Source organism: Pleurodeles waltl, chromosome 2_1, assembly GCF_031143425.1.
Source record: "Pleurodeles waltl isolate 20211129_DDA chromosome 2_1, aPleWal1.hap1.20221129, whole genome shotgun sequence".
Classification (NCBI taxonomy): Eukaryota; Metazoa; Chordata; class Amphibia; order Caudata; family Salamandridae; genus Pleurodeles; species Pleurodeles waltl.
In genome coordinates, this window is record NC_090438.1 from 570,009,951 (window position 1) to 570,026,980 (window position 17,030).

The 17,030-nt window shown below is 44.3% G+C and overlaps 1 protein-coding gene across 3 annotated transcripts in view; it reads left to right on the forward strand.

Moving 5' to 3' along the window:
- The window catches only part of GOLGA4 (golgin A4), a 758,002-nt gene that overhangs the window by 694,882 nt on the left and 46,090 nt on the right, over positions 1–17,030 (forward strand). For all 3 annotated transcript variants that reach the window (XM_069215119.1, XM_069215129.1, XM_069215138.1), the window contains one exon: positions 10,682–10,768. In XM_069215119.1, coding sequence (XP_069071220.1) covers positions 10,682–10,768 — 87 coding nt within the window. The remainder of the gene's footprint in view (positions 1–10,681; positions 10,769–17,030) is intronic.

Consider the following 17,030-nt stretch of genomic DNA (forward strand, 5'->3'; position numbering starts at 1 on the left):
CCTAGCCGACCGCATTGAGCCCAGTTTTAGTGACAGCAAAGAGATCTTCAACATCGTCAGAGTTCACCACCTCGCAGCCACAGAAAACAGCATTACCCCCGCCTAAGAACTGTGACAGACTCGCCGATTTCTTCTTCTGCCAATTACCACCATCTATAAGAACTTAGAATCCCAGCCCAAGCCCTCAGATTCCTTCACACTCTCCCCACGATCAACACACGTCACTGACTTACTTCATGGGACCAGCCCACTTCTAGGACACCACCAACATCATGACCTCTATTCACTCAGGGGCCCGAAAGGTCCGCTGCCCACACCACATTTTTAACCTTGGGAGCAGCAGGATCAGCAATGAGCTCACCACCCTCTTCAACGCCTCACTTGCCCTGGCCACTTTTCCCGAAGACTGGAAACATGCAGATGTTAAACCACTCCTCAAATAAACGTGCTGACCCAAGCAAACTCAATAACTATCGCCCCATCTCTATTCTCCCTTTTCCAACCAAACTCGTGGAAAAATCCATCAACTGACTACTCACAAAATATCTGAAGCAGAATCTTCTCCTAGACAGCCACCAATCTAGATTCCAAGGCAACCACAGCATGAAACTGCCTTGATCGCAGCCATCGATGACATTAGAGCCTTCCTCCAACAGGGGGAAACAGCAGCACCATGTCTCATCACACCCTGATCAGAAGACTGCATCACATTGGTATCCAATGAAACGTCCTTAAGTGGATTGCCTCCTGCCTCAACAGGTCCACCTACCTCCATTAATTTCAAAACCCAAGGACATCTGTAGTGTCCTTCAAGGATCATCACTCAGCTCAACCCTCCTCAACACCTACATGACCTACTTGGCCAACACTGTTGAATCCCACAGACTAAACATCATATTCTACGCAGATGACACCCTACTTATCTTCTCGCTCTCAGAAGATCCCGCCAGCACAAGAAACAAATTCCACTGGTGCACGACGAGCGTCACCAACAGGATGAAGTGCAAATGCCTGAAGCTCAACACAGGCAGAATTGAAGTGCTGATCTTCTGCAACACCACCATCCCTTGCAATGACTCATGGTGGCCCTAGGAACTAGGACCATCACCCAAACTGACCGACCATGCCAGAAACTCAGCATAATCCTGGAAATCAAACTGACCATGAAGTCTCCGTACAACACAGTCGCTTCTGACTGCTTTTGCACATGTTGCATTTTACGAAAAGTCTTCATATGGCTCCCCCTGATCACCAGATATACTGTAGCTCATGCCCTAATATCCAGCCTATTAGACTTCAGCAACAAACACTATGCTAAGATCACCACACCCCTTTTGCAGAGACTCCGGACAGTAGAGAACTCCGCTTCCAGACTCATCCTCAAACTCCCAAGACAGACCAGCATCACCTCCGCACCGCAGAAAACGACACTGGCTCCCCATAAAGAAGAGCCAATTCATGCTCATGATCCATGCCTGCAAAGCGCTGCACAACCAAAGGACCAGCCTACATCAACCGTTGCCTGAACTTCCTTCACCCTACCCGAGAACTATGTGTCACCTCCCTCTCATTCACCTGCACCCCCTCATCCACTGAAGCAACAGCGAAGGATGCTCCTTCTCCTACCTCACGGCGAAATCCTGGATAGACCTCCCTCTGCAGCTGCAGACTTCCACCTCTCTACTGGAATTCTGAAGAGCTCTCAAGTCCTGGCTGTTTGACTCAGTCACCTGAACCATTATGACCCTCAAGCGCCTGGATACTGACCCTCAAGCGCCTGGATGCCCTTATGAGCTATATAAATGCACTTGATTGATTGATTGGTTTCACCTTTAGTCCGGATGCACCCTGAGTTTCTAGGTCCATTGGGGATGCTGCAGCGGGTCAAAACCTTCAGAAAGGCCATGCTTTACAACTTTAGCACCCTTCTGAGTCTTTAGTTGCACTCCTAGGGGTGCACAGCCATCTTGTAGGAGGAGGCAGGGCATCATATCCAACAGGTGAGTTCTTCAAATTGTCCAACATAGCTGCGCCCTGCCATTCATTTTCAAGACACTGCTGTGAGAGAAGATCCTCCAGAAGAGTTATCCTGATCGGAGGACATATGTTCAGGACTGGAAGTTCTCTTGGCTCATTCCAGAGACACTAAATCACTTGGGCTGGACGTCCTGATCTTTTCTAGAACTTGGAGCAGGAAGGTATTCGGGGAGGTGAATAGAAGTCCCATGCTCTACTTCTCTATGCAGAACGCATCCCAGATGGAGGGCATTATAGGCAATGCCAGCCTCCAAAAGCTGCAAAGACCAGAACCCTATGATCTCCAGCCCTCCCCTGTGGCCACTCTGGGTGGGGACTGTGTAATGTCTGCCGGTTGTCCAATTTCAGTTAAGCAGCCACCACTGCAGACCTTTTGCAGTGATCTCCGACACCTGGGTGGAATTGGAGAGGTTCGTCTGGTGCTTGGCCCACTGAGACTTCAGATCTCACTGCAGGGCTTGAATGTGCCATCTAGCATTGTCGACTAGCAGAATGCATGAGGCTAGTAAGCAAAGATGCTTCCGAGTCCTCCTCATTGAGTCCCAGGACCAAGGAGGTTGCAAAGGGAACATAGCTCAAATGTTATTGATTCGATTTGTAGGAAACGGCCGAAAACAACTAAATCATGGATGGCTTAAATTAAATGAAGCCTCTGCAAAAGAGTCTGGTGTGACTGTGGCCGGTTGACGGAGAACCCAAACCATGTTTGACGTTTAAAATAGTAGCACCTTTTCATGTTAGACAAGCCATTACTCTTCCAACCTTCGGACTCATCCCTCAAAAGAGGAGGAGAAACTCCATTGTTTGGGCCCAAAGAGAGTGCTGAGCTATTTACATCGGAGTACAATCAGATCTTTGTGGTGTTCTTTGGGGAAGGCAAGGCAGTGCAGATGCTGACAGTCTCACAATGGATAGTCCTCTGTATTAAAATCTGCTATACATTGGCTAGGAAGCAGCCTCTGGAAGGTCTGTGGTCTCATTCTACCCTAGCTAAGGCTTCTGCCACTACAGCCACGTAGACGTCATTGCACACTCTCATGAAGTACCATTGCTTAAAAGCCAGGTCTTTTGGGATAGGCTTCTTGTGCACCCGGTCCTGCAGAAGTTTTTTAGTCTGAGCCATTCCACAGATCCACCATCTTGGAGGTACTGTCTTGGTATCTGTTCAAAAGGTGAGGAATTTGCAGTTTGAAGTCCATCAGAATCACAAGTTACTTATCTTCTGTAATGCTCTTTCTGGTGGATATTCTAACCACAGATTACTCACCGCCCTCCCACCTCACTGTTCTTTGGAATGGCGCCCTTTTCCATCTAAAAAGGCCCCAATTTTGGAATCTACACACTGGTCCATTCAATTAGCTGATAGGGTCCAGGTCTGTGGGCCTTGATAAGCTTACAAAAGAAGGTGACGTCATTGCACATAGGTGACGCTTATAAGTGGCTTCACTCATCATTTTTGGAGCAGAACGGGGTTGACGAACAAGTTACTTACCTTCGGTAACGCCTTATCTGGTAGAGGCACAGATTAGCCGCAAATTTCTTATCTTAGAATTCTCTCCAAGCATCAGACTGGATCCAGAATTTTTTCTCAGCAGTTCCTCTGTGCATCAGTAGAGAACATTGAGCGACTGCATTTATTCCCTCCTCCGATGTGCTGACGTCAGTTTCTTCAGTGACTTCAAGCCACAGAACAACACAGAGCCCCAGAGAAACTGGCAGTGAAATAGTAAAACAATGTAATAGTGTATATGCCAACCAGAAAAGAAACAACATGTTATGAGACGTACAAGAACTAGAAAATGCTCAAAATCACCCCAAGCGAGACTGAAGAGCACATAGATCGCAAGCTGGAAGGATGGGTGGGTTGATAAGGAACGTGTGGCTAGTCTGTGTCTCTACCAGATAAGGCGTTACCAAAGGTAAGTAACTTGTTCATCTGATAGAGACAACTAGCCGCAGATTCCTTATCCTAAAATTAGATACCCAAACAATCCCCCCAGTTTTGTAAAGAACAACCTGGTAACACGGAGGAATAACCAGACTCGAGACAAAAGAGGGCGAGAACATACCACAAGTTACTCATATGAAAAAACGACCAGCATATCCACAGGGGAAATGCTAAGTCAGGACTGGTAAGTGAAAGAGTCAACAGGAATCTAGGCAGTGATCACACTCATAAGGGAGTGACACTGTGGAAAACAATAACCAGAGATAGACCAGAAAACGTATAAAAGAGTCAAAGTAGAAGGACAAGCGTAAGCGTGCGATACAAACAATCTCACAGTCAGAATGAGATAACCCAGCAGGTGCGATATATGACAAACACACACACAAGCCAAGACAGGACACAGGTTGTCAGGCAAAGAACACATGAAAAACTGAGAGTACAGGCAGACCTGTAATAGTTGTGTCAGAAGGAGCTGGGAAAACTGCTCCAGGCCCCAGTGGGATGATACAAGCAAGCCCTGCGCAGAAGTGAAAAGTGTACGGACATGCACCGTGTTAGGGTCTGAGAGAAATGCAAGAGAGAATTCTGAAGTGGAACTGGAACAACACGGTAAAAGAAATTTACTTTTCTGTGTGAACTCAGAGCAAGAAGTGAATGTGAAAAATAAAACTAAGAGAAACAAAAGAGCCCCGACAATGAAAACAGGCTTGAAAAACAATAATGCAGCCTGACATGGGAACCAGCAGCAAAATAAGCAGCCGCACACAAAGGAACCCACTGAACTATGCAGCAGAAAAGCTCAGAACATATCAAAAGGAGCATGACCGAAAAGCAAACCAGTCATGGCACCCCAGAGGAAGATGAGGTCAGCAAAGTGACATGAGTTTGGAGACATGTGAATAGACAAGAGTCTGAAAAGCCCACTCCATGAATGAGCGAGGGTCTATGTATCAAAAACACCAGATGTATACAACACAGAACCATCCCTGTGCCAGAAGGATGGAATGTACAGGAAGGAACTGACAGAATCAGTGCACATGAGCAATGAACAGGTAGACAAGAGACACCTGTGAAGGAAACAATCCCCCCAGGTGTGCACCGAAGGGGACCAAACAACCTGTTGTCCGCATATCAACCAAGAATAATGGAAGGAAGACGGACGGAAGTAAAAGATAGCACGCTTCCCAAGCCATCATAATGAACAATGAAGGAGAGAAAAAGGGCACCAAGCAAGCTGCAGAAAGCCAGCCCAGACCAGGGATGGAACAGCACCATACCCTTCCAGTGGAAGTGGGGTAAAACTGAAGAATGTAGCACCAGGAAAAAAAAAAACAAGAACAAGGAATACCCCTGTTTAGGCTAGAAGGAGGAACGGCACTGCCTCAAGAAGAGGGAGTACGAGAAAACAATCCACAATATTCTGTGGGGAGAGAAAGAACCTGTGAATAACAGTGCAGGGGGAGCACGAGCTCAGGAATTACCCAAAAGGAGCGGGCAAGAGGTCACATGGAAAGAGAAGAAAGTACCTACCAGTGGAGAACACAGTACTAGTACTAGTAGTAATACTGTACCGTTTTTTTTCATAACACAAAATATAGTTGCATTGACTAGCCGGGAATGGGGGAGCAGGCGCCACTAAAGGTAAGAGATGCTATCACTGAACTAGGGCATTAAGGTCTTGGAAGAAATGCGAATAACGTAGGTTATGTTAGAAGCGATCAAGAACACCCTGAAAGGCAGGGCGGGAAATCTTGCCACAAGCACCAATATGAACATGAAGCAGAGGAAATAAGGACAATTGAGAACCCATTGAAACAATGGGAAAATAGTGCACACCTAGCTCATCCTCTCCCTCATGAGGAACCCCTCTATCACCAAGAACAACCTCCACACCGGACTCCTCGCCATCACTAATTGGATAACAGCAAGCCACCTCAAGCTGAACTCAGGAAAAACCGAGATCATCATCTTCGGGCCCAACAAGTCAGCATGGAATGACTCATGGTGGCCGACCACCCTAGGACCACCCCGACACCCACCACCCATGCGCGCAATCTTGGCTTCATACTAAACTCGTCTCTTTCCATGACTCAGCAAGTCAACGCCATATCGTCCTCCTGCTTCAACACCCTCCGTATGCGACGCAAGACATTCAAGTGGATTCCAATAGAAACCAGAAGAACGGTCACCCACGCCCTTGTCAGCAGCAGACTGAACTACGGCAACCCCCTCTACGCGGGGACCACAGCCAAGCTCCAGAGAAAACTCAAGCGCATCCAGAACACCCCAGCACGCCTCATCCTCAACCTCCCTCGCCACGAGCACATCTCCGCCCACCTCAGAACCCTACACTGGCTGCCCATCAACAAAAGGATCGTCTTTAAAATCCTAATCCACGCTCACAAAGCCCTCCACAACATTGGACCAGCCTACCTCAACGAACAACTTAACTTCCACATCCCGACCCGCCAGCTCCGCTCCGCTGACCTCGCAACAGTCCCTCTCATCCAATGCACAACTTCTGGCGGCAGATCCTTCTCCCACCTCGCTGCCAAAACCTGGAACTCCCTCCCCACCAAGCTACGCAAGACCCAGGACCTCCTAGCCTTCAGAAAGCGCCTCAAAACATGGCTCTTCGGGCAGAAGCACCCTCCCCCCCTACCCCAGCGCCTTGAGACCCTGCCAGGTGATTAGCGCGCTTAACAAATTATTGATTGATTGAAAATAAACTTCCTAGAAGACATAATAAGAGGAAGCGACAGCAGAGGTGAGGACCCTACAAAAAGTAGGCAAGAAATGGCTCCGGAGGAGTACAACAACACATTCTCCACACGGGAAGAAAAACAAGGTGAATGCGTAAGGTAGCTTACTGTCAAACGCTCAAAAGAGCAAATGTCCAACCCAATCTCTATACCAACAGAAACGATATGAAAGATGCCTCGGGTAAACTAAAGGAGAGAAAATGGTGTCAGAACACACAACAAAAAGAGAACCACAAACCATGGCATGAAAAGACCAAGAGTAGGAGGATGGATCTGCCAGTAGAGATGGTCAAATGATAAGAGGGCACTCAGCCTGCCTCAGAAGTGGAGCTGCAACTTAATATGACGAAAATCCGCCAAATATAAAAACGAAACTGAGAGATGTAGCTCACATAGAAAGTATGCTGATAGATATGGTTTGAAAAGTACTGTTATGGGCTTTGGAATCAAATCCCTGGACAGAGACGCCTACACCAGCAGAGGCACCAGACTATGCCACCGAACTACAGCTCCGCTGAGAGAATCAGCAGCATTGAAACAACACAGAGCTCTACCAAAGGAAGTGCAACAATATCCAACGTGAATTAAAAAACACACTGCAAAGAACAGGAGGAGACTCTGAAGTGACTCAGAAGTCAAAGAACTTCAAGAAATGCAATAACATACAACAGAAAAATGTAGGAACCTAACAGGACCCACACTCGAGAAGAACCTGGCAGTTCAACTATAGTTGCAATGAAGTAGTGCAAGTGCATTAGAAGAGGGCCGATATTAGTCTCCAACAGTGGAATCATGAAAACGGAGCAAGGCCGAATCTGCATACACTCCAAAAAGAGACGCGCCATCAAATGGCAAATCCACAAGATGAAAAATTTGAAGCTGACAACCAAGCCCTGCGACGTACGGGCAACAGAGGTAGCCATGATCCGACAAATGGAATTAGTAGAATCCATATCTGAGCGGACTGTAAATCAAGTAGCCTGTTGACCATCTCTGTGGTGGTAAAACGAAGAGCAGCACTAGAAGAGGTGAAAATACGCCTGCCAGCAGCATCCAGCTGACTAGAATCTGTGTGGCGGAGTCAGAGGAATCTGCTCCAAAGCAGGAATGCCGAAGAATTCCTGTGCCGGCCGATGCCTGTGTGTGAGAGAATGGTCCACCGAAGGACCATAGACAGGCTGATTCCAGACACCTAGAAGAATGTCGTACAGAGCTTCGCAAAAAGGCAGAATGGGTTCAGTGTCGGATTGATCTGGATTAAAATTTAATAACGGATTGGTAGATAATTGCACCATAGGAAAGTGCAAGTTCAAAACATCAGCCACTCGCCTCAAGACATCTGCGAAGGCAGTGCTGGCTTCTGTCGCTGATCCAGGGGACGAGAGTAGACTACACGCCGGTGAGAAGTGTAAGCCACTAACAGTGGCTTAATCAAGCACCCAATCAGAAGATGAACCCGGAAGGCACCCAGTAAAGAAAGCATGAGGATGTGCAGGAGGCTCAGAAAGTAGGTTCAGCACAGGAACCACATCCAAATCACATGGCGCTGCTCCCGGCTTCAGCCAACGCCGAGTGGGGGAAGCTGCATCGGAAGCAGTGGCATCCAACTCTGATGAAATCAGTATAGGAGTGTCAATCTGAGTCGACTGACCCAATGGCGCCATAAGGGGCGTTGTGACAACAGGATTAGACGGAGGTCATATGAGGCCGTGCACCGGCGCTGATTCATATCTGGAGCTGAGAGTGTGAACGGGCACCGAGGTGGAAACCACCGGCAGAGACCCTGTCAAAGCACTCACCACCTCTATAGGGCCCAAAGGCGCTCCAGAGGGGAGGGGAGGAACCAAAGATGGAATGTAGGGACGCATAGTAAGTTCGCATTTGGTCTATAGTCGCCCCGGGATACGGCGGAAGGGAAGGGGTCAACTTGTGTGCAGACTCTACAGGAGGAGACTGCGGGGGCAGTGACGCCAAAGGGCATGATGCAGTTCAGGAATATTTACTTGGAGACTACCCAAGGCCATCGGAACCATCCAATAACAACTCCTGGAACGTTCCCAGGACAGTGAAGAAGATGATGGACTCCAACGAGAAGAGGGCTTGTCCGCTTGCGCCATGAGGAGCTTCATGCGATGCTCCCTCAAAGTCTTCGACTTCAAACAACTGCAGGCGTCGCCGTCGTTGGCATTGTGATCAGATCCAGACACAATAAACCGATGGAATGGGGATCTGTGACCGACATCTGCTGGGAACAGGATCCACAAGGTTTAAACCCAGAAGGCATATACACTATTAGAGTGTAAAAGTTAGACAAAAATAGCAGGAGATTGGGTACAAAATGGCCAAAATGTCCAGTGGTACTCGCTACACAGGATCCGCATTGCTGCGCGGAAATGAAGAAACTGACGTCAGCGTGTCGGAGGAGGGAATATATGGATTCTGCTGACATCATGTCCGGGGACGACGTCGCTGCGCATTCGCTCTACGCCTTCTACCGACGTGCAGCGTTACTGCTGAGGAAACATTTCTGGATCCAGTCTAACGCCTGGGGAGAATTCTATGATAAGGAATCTGCAGCTAGTTGTCTCTGTCAGATACATAGTTGCACAATGCCACCTACTGGTGCCCATGAACACTGTTTTGTGAGTTTCTGGATCCAGTCTGGCACCTGGGATATTTACAAGCTGAGGAATCTGTTGCTAGATTGAGGATGAACCAGAAAGAACATTAAAAAAGGTAAGTAGCTTGTTCTGCTTATTTGGGGGTATTGAGAGGTGAGGGATTATGCAGTAGTGGGGGAAAGGTGAAATAAAGATTTTTATTCAAAGAAAACAATGATGGGTACAATACAACATTGAACCTAGAAAAGTAGTGCTATGGAGATTGAATACAGCTAGAAACTAAGCAAATCATAAACAGCAAAGGTGTACACATTTGGGTAGAGGAATGCAATGGGAGAGCTACAGGCGAAGGGAGAACAGCCTACAGATTCAGTGGCTAAATCTGTAGGCTATCTGGCTTCCCAGCAATCTCATTTCTAATTTTCCCCATGATGTACAATGGAGATACGTCAGTGCACTTTGAAAGATCTCAACGTTTTTGGTGAAAAAATAGATTATATGATTATGGAAATCAAACGATCCTTGCAATCGTTTTCTTTTTTGGGGATATTTGACCTTCCTAACTCTTTTCATACTGTTGACAGTATCATGTGTCATTTTGTACCTACAACGGTTCACGAGGAGAGCAGCTGTCATTGTACAGATTTAAAAAAAACTTATTTTATGATAATTTATAATTATGAAATCCTCCAATAATACCCATGTAGAGCTACACGTGAAAAGAACTTCGCAGAAATTCTGCATACAAAAATGATCTTTGAACACAGAATACATTAACCGACCCTAGTACCAGCAAATAAGTATGGAAAAATACTGCTGTTATTTGTACAAGCTATTCCCCAGACTTTTACTTCAACAACCGCCCTGAAGACCTACATCAGCCTGTTCTGTTGCCGGGAGTGACACAATCCTTTCACATAGGTCATAATTAAATGGCTCTAACAAAAGAGCTGTCACTTTCTTTTACCTAGTATAGTTTCTGGCCTCCAAGAAAGCTATTTCCTCTTTACTGAATTTTTAATACTGGGCACATATTTCCAATAAAAGAGAAGTAAGAGTCTAGTCCACTTGTCAGCCCTGCTTCTGTTTGATAGCTATCACTGTGGCTTTAGAGGAGATAGCATTCTCCATCGATGTAATCCAAAACTCCTTCTCGAGATGAGGTACAATGCCCTAGTCTTATTGTTCTGCTTCTTTCTTGCAGAATATCATATTCATTAATTGGGATATCCATGTATCACTGTAACCTGACCTCATGTCTTCAGTGTCCTCCACGACATTGGTTACATGTATTGTTTTCTTTTCTGTTTTAGACAATGGCAAAGGTGATAACCACGGTATTGAGATTCCCACCTGACCAAACGCAGAAGATCTTGGAGAGGGAGGAAGCTCGACCACTGGTAAGCCTTACTGTAGCACTAAAGTAATAGCAAAAAAATGCTTGCTGTCTTCCCCTATCAAGCTTCATCACATTCACGTCGGTCATCTACCTTGGAATTTTCTACTCGGCTGTGGTGTGTTGAGTTTTGTCCATGTGCATAGTTTCCATTTATTTTGATGTATACAAATAAAGACATAGAGGGTGACTGCAAGAGAAAAAATCACCAGCCAGTTGTTTTCCAACTCTGAAGGTCTTTTGTGTGCAGACAGGGTGGTTTTCACCCTGAGCCCTTCCCTGCACTCCAGGTGCTCATTGTGGGTAAGAATTCTCGTCGTTATACATACTGTTATATATTTATAATATGTGGAGTGAATAATCTCAGAATAAATGGGCCTTCATTATTTTCTTAACATGATGTGTGCCGACATAAGAGCATGCTTGCAATAAAATGATAGCACTGCTGTCTTGTAACAACCTACTACAGGCAAGTAGTAACCCTCTCCTTTAACCTCAGACTTCTCCTTCCTCACGAACCTGACCCTAGTTAAATCTCTTTGTGGCATATCTATTTGCAGTCAACCCATTGTGTATGCTGGCTCTGTCCCAGCCGTCTCGTGCAGTTTTTCAACGCAAGGAGAATCCGCTGTGAGAGAGGAGACGTGCATGCCGTCCCACCTATCTGCCTCCTGCAGTGCTCAATATTAGGAGAGGCCATGACACAAGAGATTGCTCATGCCGGTGCCATGCACAAAAAAAAAGACTAGCAAAATTCCTTGTCTCTTTTCCATTACATAAAACTGGGACCATTGCTCAGTGAATTGAACACTCACTGTAGAAGCACAGGTAACAATTCTGAATCCCGACAAGGCCGACTCAGTGTTCTACAACTTTTGCAGTTGAGTTCCATTAAATTAAAAAAACGCGTAGAAACAGTAGTGGGATGTGAAATGCTAGATGAAAACAAATGAATATTATTACTAAAATGCTCCACAAGGCCCATAGTGATACCAAAGTTCAAATGAAGGGGGGTGGGATCCCCTAAATTTATGGGAACTTATACTCCCAATTGTACTTTTAAAAACATATTGATACACACCTTGATTACTCATGCCTTTCAGCAACATGCCTGAAAGTGGTAATGGAACTGCTTGGTGACTTGCAGGATCCATATAATACACATTTGTGGGGGTACAGTTGAGTGCTTCAGTGGATGCATTATGAGTGTTCCCATTTTGCCTCAAGAGGGCAGTTTTTACGTTGACTTTCAAAAGGTCTTTATTTTTCGTTGGTCAAAGATATGGATGACTACCTCAAGATAAAAATGATAAAATTATAGACTGCCAAATGTTGCCACTTCTGGTGATGTTGCCATCAACAATGTAAAGTGGCTGAGTTTTTTATTGTAAAAAGGCAAGTGCCTGAAACGACATACTTTGCAGTAGTGGATTCTTTGGTAATGCTAAAGGTCCCTCTCAAAGTGAATATCCCAAGATTATGGGCCAGACAGAGCTTGTAGTTGTCCTGTGCTGAAGTGCCGTCTGGTGCTGCACTTCAGAGGAAAACACAAAGGCGTTGAGTGGAAAGTCCTGTGCCCAGTGAGAATGCGATCCATGTCTAGACAATGAGCTATACCTATGTAATCTCGCAACCATTAATCTTTTTCTCTTTCAAGGAAAAAAAATAGGGTAGATGCGCCTCTTGGTTTGGCCCAACAAGCCTGGACTCGAGCTTACCTGCTCAGGCTAACAAAACACCAATCCCACAGAGCAGTTTTTTCTGTCATCATCATGTTTTTGTCAGAGACAAAGTGTCCCAGCATGAGTTTGTGTCTAGGAAAGCAATGTTTGGGAATAGGTTCAGCAAAACGTGAGCAACTGTATGTACAAGTGGCTGTCTTCAGTCGTTTGGAGTTTTGAAAACCTCTTCAATGCCTTCATTAAGCGTGCACTAAGTTCCTAGAGGAGGAATTTTATTCTCAGTTGACACATGCTTCTCACTCATGGGTACCATGACAGAGCAGGGTCTGTGTACGGCACTGCTCTGAAGTTTGGTGGAAGAGTAATTGTAATTGCATTTACGTAGTGCTTACTACCCCTTGCGTGGTGTTGAACCGCTTTATGACGAGTAGAACGTAACTCAAGGTTAGTGGATAATCTAGTGGTTAAGAGTTGGTTATCGAAATTAGTCATATGCTCTCAAGAAAAAATCTTTGCATGCATTTACTCCAGTTAATCTATGATAGATTATAGTAATGGGTTTCTGAGGTTCAAAGGAGCATTCTTCAGTTAAGGGACTCCTGAGATTCTTGTGACAAATACATTGACTTATTTTCATCCTACAGCGTGCTGTATCTTTACCTTTTTGTCACACAAGAAGCCATTGGTTTAGTTTTAGTTATCATAGGGTATAAGGGCAATATGCATCTATCAATTTACAAAGAGCATTGTGTCAGATATTTGACATCTCAGTACACACACAGTGGCTGGAAGTGCCCAAGTGAAAATATTGTCTCTCAAACCGTGGCTAGTTATTTGCTTTTGCTGATCTCTTAGTCTACCACAATCTGGTTTGATATCTCCAGCAGAGCTTGTAGGCTAGGTTCTCCAATTCCCCGTCTTCAGCACTCTCTCCATGGGCTACTCTTGTCTCTTCTTTATATTACTTTTTACTAACACAAACAAAATAATGTTTTATGTTTCGAAGTTCAGTGATTGAGAGGAACAGCAAGACATAAAATTAAGCATTCCCGTAAGCAGTTCTAATATTAATTGGCAATCTATCGGCGTTATATCTTCGAAATAAAACAAAATATGAATTTGATGCAAACTTAACAATTGATTCCATGCTTTGACCAAACGACCTAAGCCACTGAAATGACTAAAACAACAGAGTTTGGCATTTCTGTTGGAAATTGACATTCATGTTCTCTTTAAAGTGTACTTTGGATTACTCTGATTTTTACTGAACGAATAGACACCGCTGCAGCGGTAGGACTGTTGTGTTAACACTAGGCACGGAAAGTAAGATACGTGAAGATTAATCCAAGATAAACAAAACCATCACCCCTGGCTTTCGACCTTCCAAGTTGTACTTTGGCTCCTTACCCCCAATGTGTTGCCTCCTTAGCCCCATCGTTACACCTCAGTCATCATTCCTTTATGAAGCTGCTGCATGTTATCTGCAGATCTTGAAAGTCTCAGAGGAGCACTCCGTAACTCGGCATGTTCTATTTATTTCTAAAGAGTCACTATTTTTCTTGCTGTTTCATCAACTCCCTTCCAGTGCACTCTGCAGAACTCCCATGGAGCCCTTGGGAAAGTTTAAAGATCAGCTTCGTGGCTCCATCTGACAGACGACAAAATAAAATGTCTGCCAGCAGCATGGAAGGTTAAACTCCCCTGGGAGTCTGCTGAAAGAGAATGGCTTCCGAACCATCAACTAAGGAACATAAAACACAACTACTAAGCGATTCACTAACTACGTGTTTGTCTGTTATCATTATCTTTCCTGGAATTGTAGCTACTTTGATGTTTACTAATCCTTTGATGTGCTGTCTGCAGTGAATAAACAAGGTTAAATGGCAGCTCCTGGGATTAACTTGGACTACTCCACTCCCTTTTTAAGAGCACGCTTAGGTGGAGGGCCTTTCTTTATAAAGGGGATGCAGCCAGGCCACAGAAGAAGAGAGAAATGCCATTTTGAAATGTTTTGCCCGAAGGTGCAAAATATGTGGTTCAAAACTAGCAGCTGTTTAGTTACATGAATACAACAAACCAATCTGAAAATGTAATTTATTATTTTCTCTTGTGTTGAAATGTTTGTATTTGTTCTTTCATTGCATTATACCTCATTTTAATGTTACCTGCAAAAGAGCGGCAACATAAGACTAATGTATATCATGATCGGAGGCTATTCCGGCTTAGCAAAGTTTGTGATCAACATTACAATATCTAGCTTCGCTAACAAAGGGAGATTTGTTGGGTAAGTATATAGTTATATTGCATCCTCTTAGTCAGTGCCTATTTGTGCTTGTTAGGTAGAGACCAGATAATTGGTATCTGCTGAAAGAACATGCCAACACATTCCACCCCTTTTCAATAAAGTGTTTTTTCCTGCTTATTTTTGTTGGGGTTTTCCATAGCCATTTTTGGCCAGTTTCTTGCTTTGATCTGCAGACTTTTGCGTCTGCTGCTGTGAGATTGACTTTGGAGTGTCATCCGTAGTGCCTGTATCTGAACAAGCCATGTCCAATAGTGTGAGAGTAGTTGTGCGATGAGTTTTCCCCGGTAGGGTGTGTCATTGTTGCCTGTCTGCCATTCCAAAACCCTGTGAGGGTGAGGAGTTTTAATGTTGCCTCTGCATGGTGTATTACAGCAGGAGTGCAAGTTACTTGGTCCTCCGCTGTCAGATGTGTCGATCTGTCTGCTTAATACTTGGTAGACTTTGAGTTCTACTGGGCACAAGTGTGCTTTCCTAAGTGCTTTTGGAATTTTTCCTGTGTGTGTATGTGCAATGTGAGTGGCATATGTCACCCATAGGTGCATCTGTTCTGTGTGTTTTTCTACCTTCTGGAATGCTTACTTTCAACTCCGTCTCAATCTCTGTTTGCTCTTATTCCTCATATACACCGTTTGTCTGTCTCATGCCTTTTGAAATGTAGGTTACTAGTTTTTACTTCTCAATCCCTCTTTTAATGGTCTTTGAAAAATTACTTCCTCATGTTATGCCTCAGCATTTTATTTCCTGACCGCTTGGTCTAGAACTACACATCTGCACAAATTATATTACCCTCATCTACTGTATGTGTATTGTTGATGTTTTAAATACTTTTGTGCATCTCTAGTGCTCCAACCTCCCTCCGCACTATACAGGTGTAAATCTGTGCCTCTCTTGTCACAAGGTTTCTCAGGCAGACCGCTCTGATATATCTATTCTGTAAAAGATATGGTCCTCAGAACTTGAACATTTTTCTTAATGAAGCTAAACAATCATTTATACAGTATTTACACAAAACCTCTTTTCCGTAAAGGACATATCTTTTATGTTTGATCAATGCTCAATTTGTCTGTGTTGGACTCTTCTCTAAAAACGTTCCTACTTTTGCTGGCACCCTAAGGCACACTGCAGGTTTATGAGAATGGATTTGCTTTCTCTAGCCAAATGAAAATGAAGGAACTCAATAATTACAATCTCTAGGAAAGGCAAAGTACAGAAGTGATCTCTTTTTCATCACATCACCCCTGTTACAGCCCATGGCGTGGAAGGTTACAATAGAGTTTTGACCTCCCTTGGACCAATCATTGAAGGTAGCTGTTATGGTTTCTTATTTCTCTAATCAACAGTGTATTGGATATTCACTGTCAGTTCTGGTTGCACTCTTTTCTTCATGACCTTATTACTATATATCAGGTTGACGAGGGCTGCTCCTGTGTAAGATCAAGAGTTGCTCCCTCCATCATGACAATAAAACACACCACAGGAGGACATGTAGACCCAGTTGAGACCTGGGTAGGAAGTGATATTTGAAACAATGTCTCAACAGTTGTCAGTAAAAATACAATTCAATACATAATAAATAATAACACAAAGGGGAAGCATCCAGAAACTTACTGCATTTATATTGTCATTTCAATAAACATAAAATAGGCAGCATCAACATTTCTCAAAAATAAGTGCAGTAAATAAAGTAAAGTGTACACATAGTGCCTGTGTGCGGCGCATGTGAAATATGTTAGCAGGAAGAAAGAAACAGCACACAGGCAAAAATTATATCTGCTTTTAGTACATGAAGCAAAAACAGGAAAAGAGGATTTAAAGAATATCATGTAGTCAATCACAAAAGCCTAGTTTCGCTGTGTAAACTGTTGATGGTGTTTCAACCCCAATTACATAAGGGTCATCATGAGGACAATAAAGTGTAGAAAATGTAGTGCTGCTTAAAGAAAACAGATTAAGAAATTAAAAGTGAAAGAAAAGAAACACAACCAAGGCTGTATTAAGAATGCATACACCTAAAGAACACCGACCTGGTAGTTATGTTGAAAAAAGTAGAGGCCAATATACTGTAGAGATGACCAGAATCAATCACCAAATCCTGCAGCAGGTCATGGCTGCCAAGTGGTACTACGTATCATCCCAGTGACCTACAATTTAAGATGAACTCGTACGTAAAAATAGCCAATTAGATTAATGAGATGAAGTAAAAAGGACATAAAACTCAAATAAAGCTGAACATCAAGAGCTAATCAAAGTACTGAAGAGCAAAGAGGCATCAGGTCCAG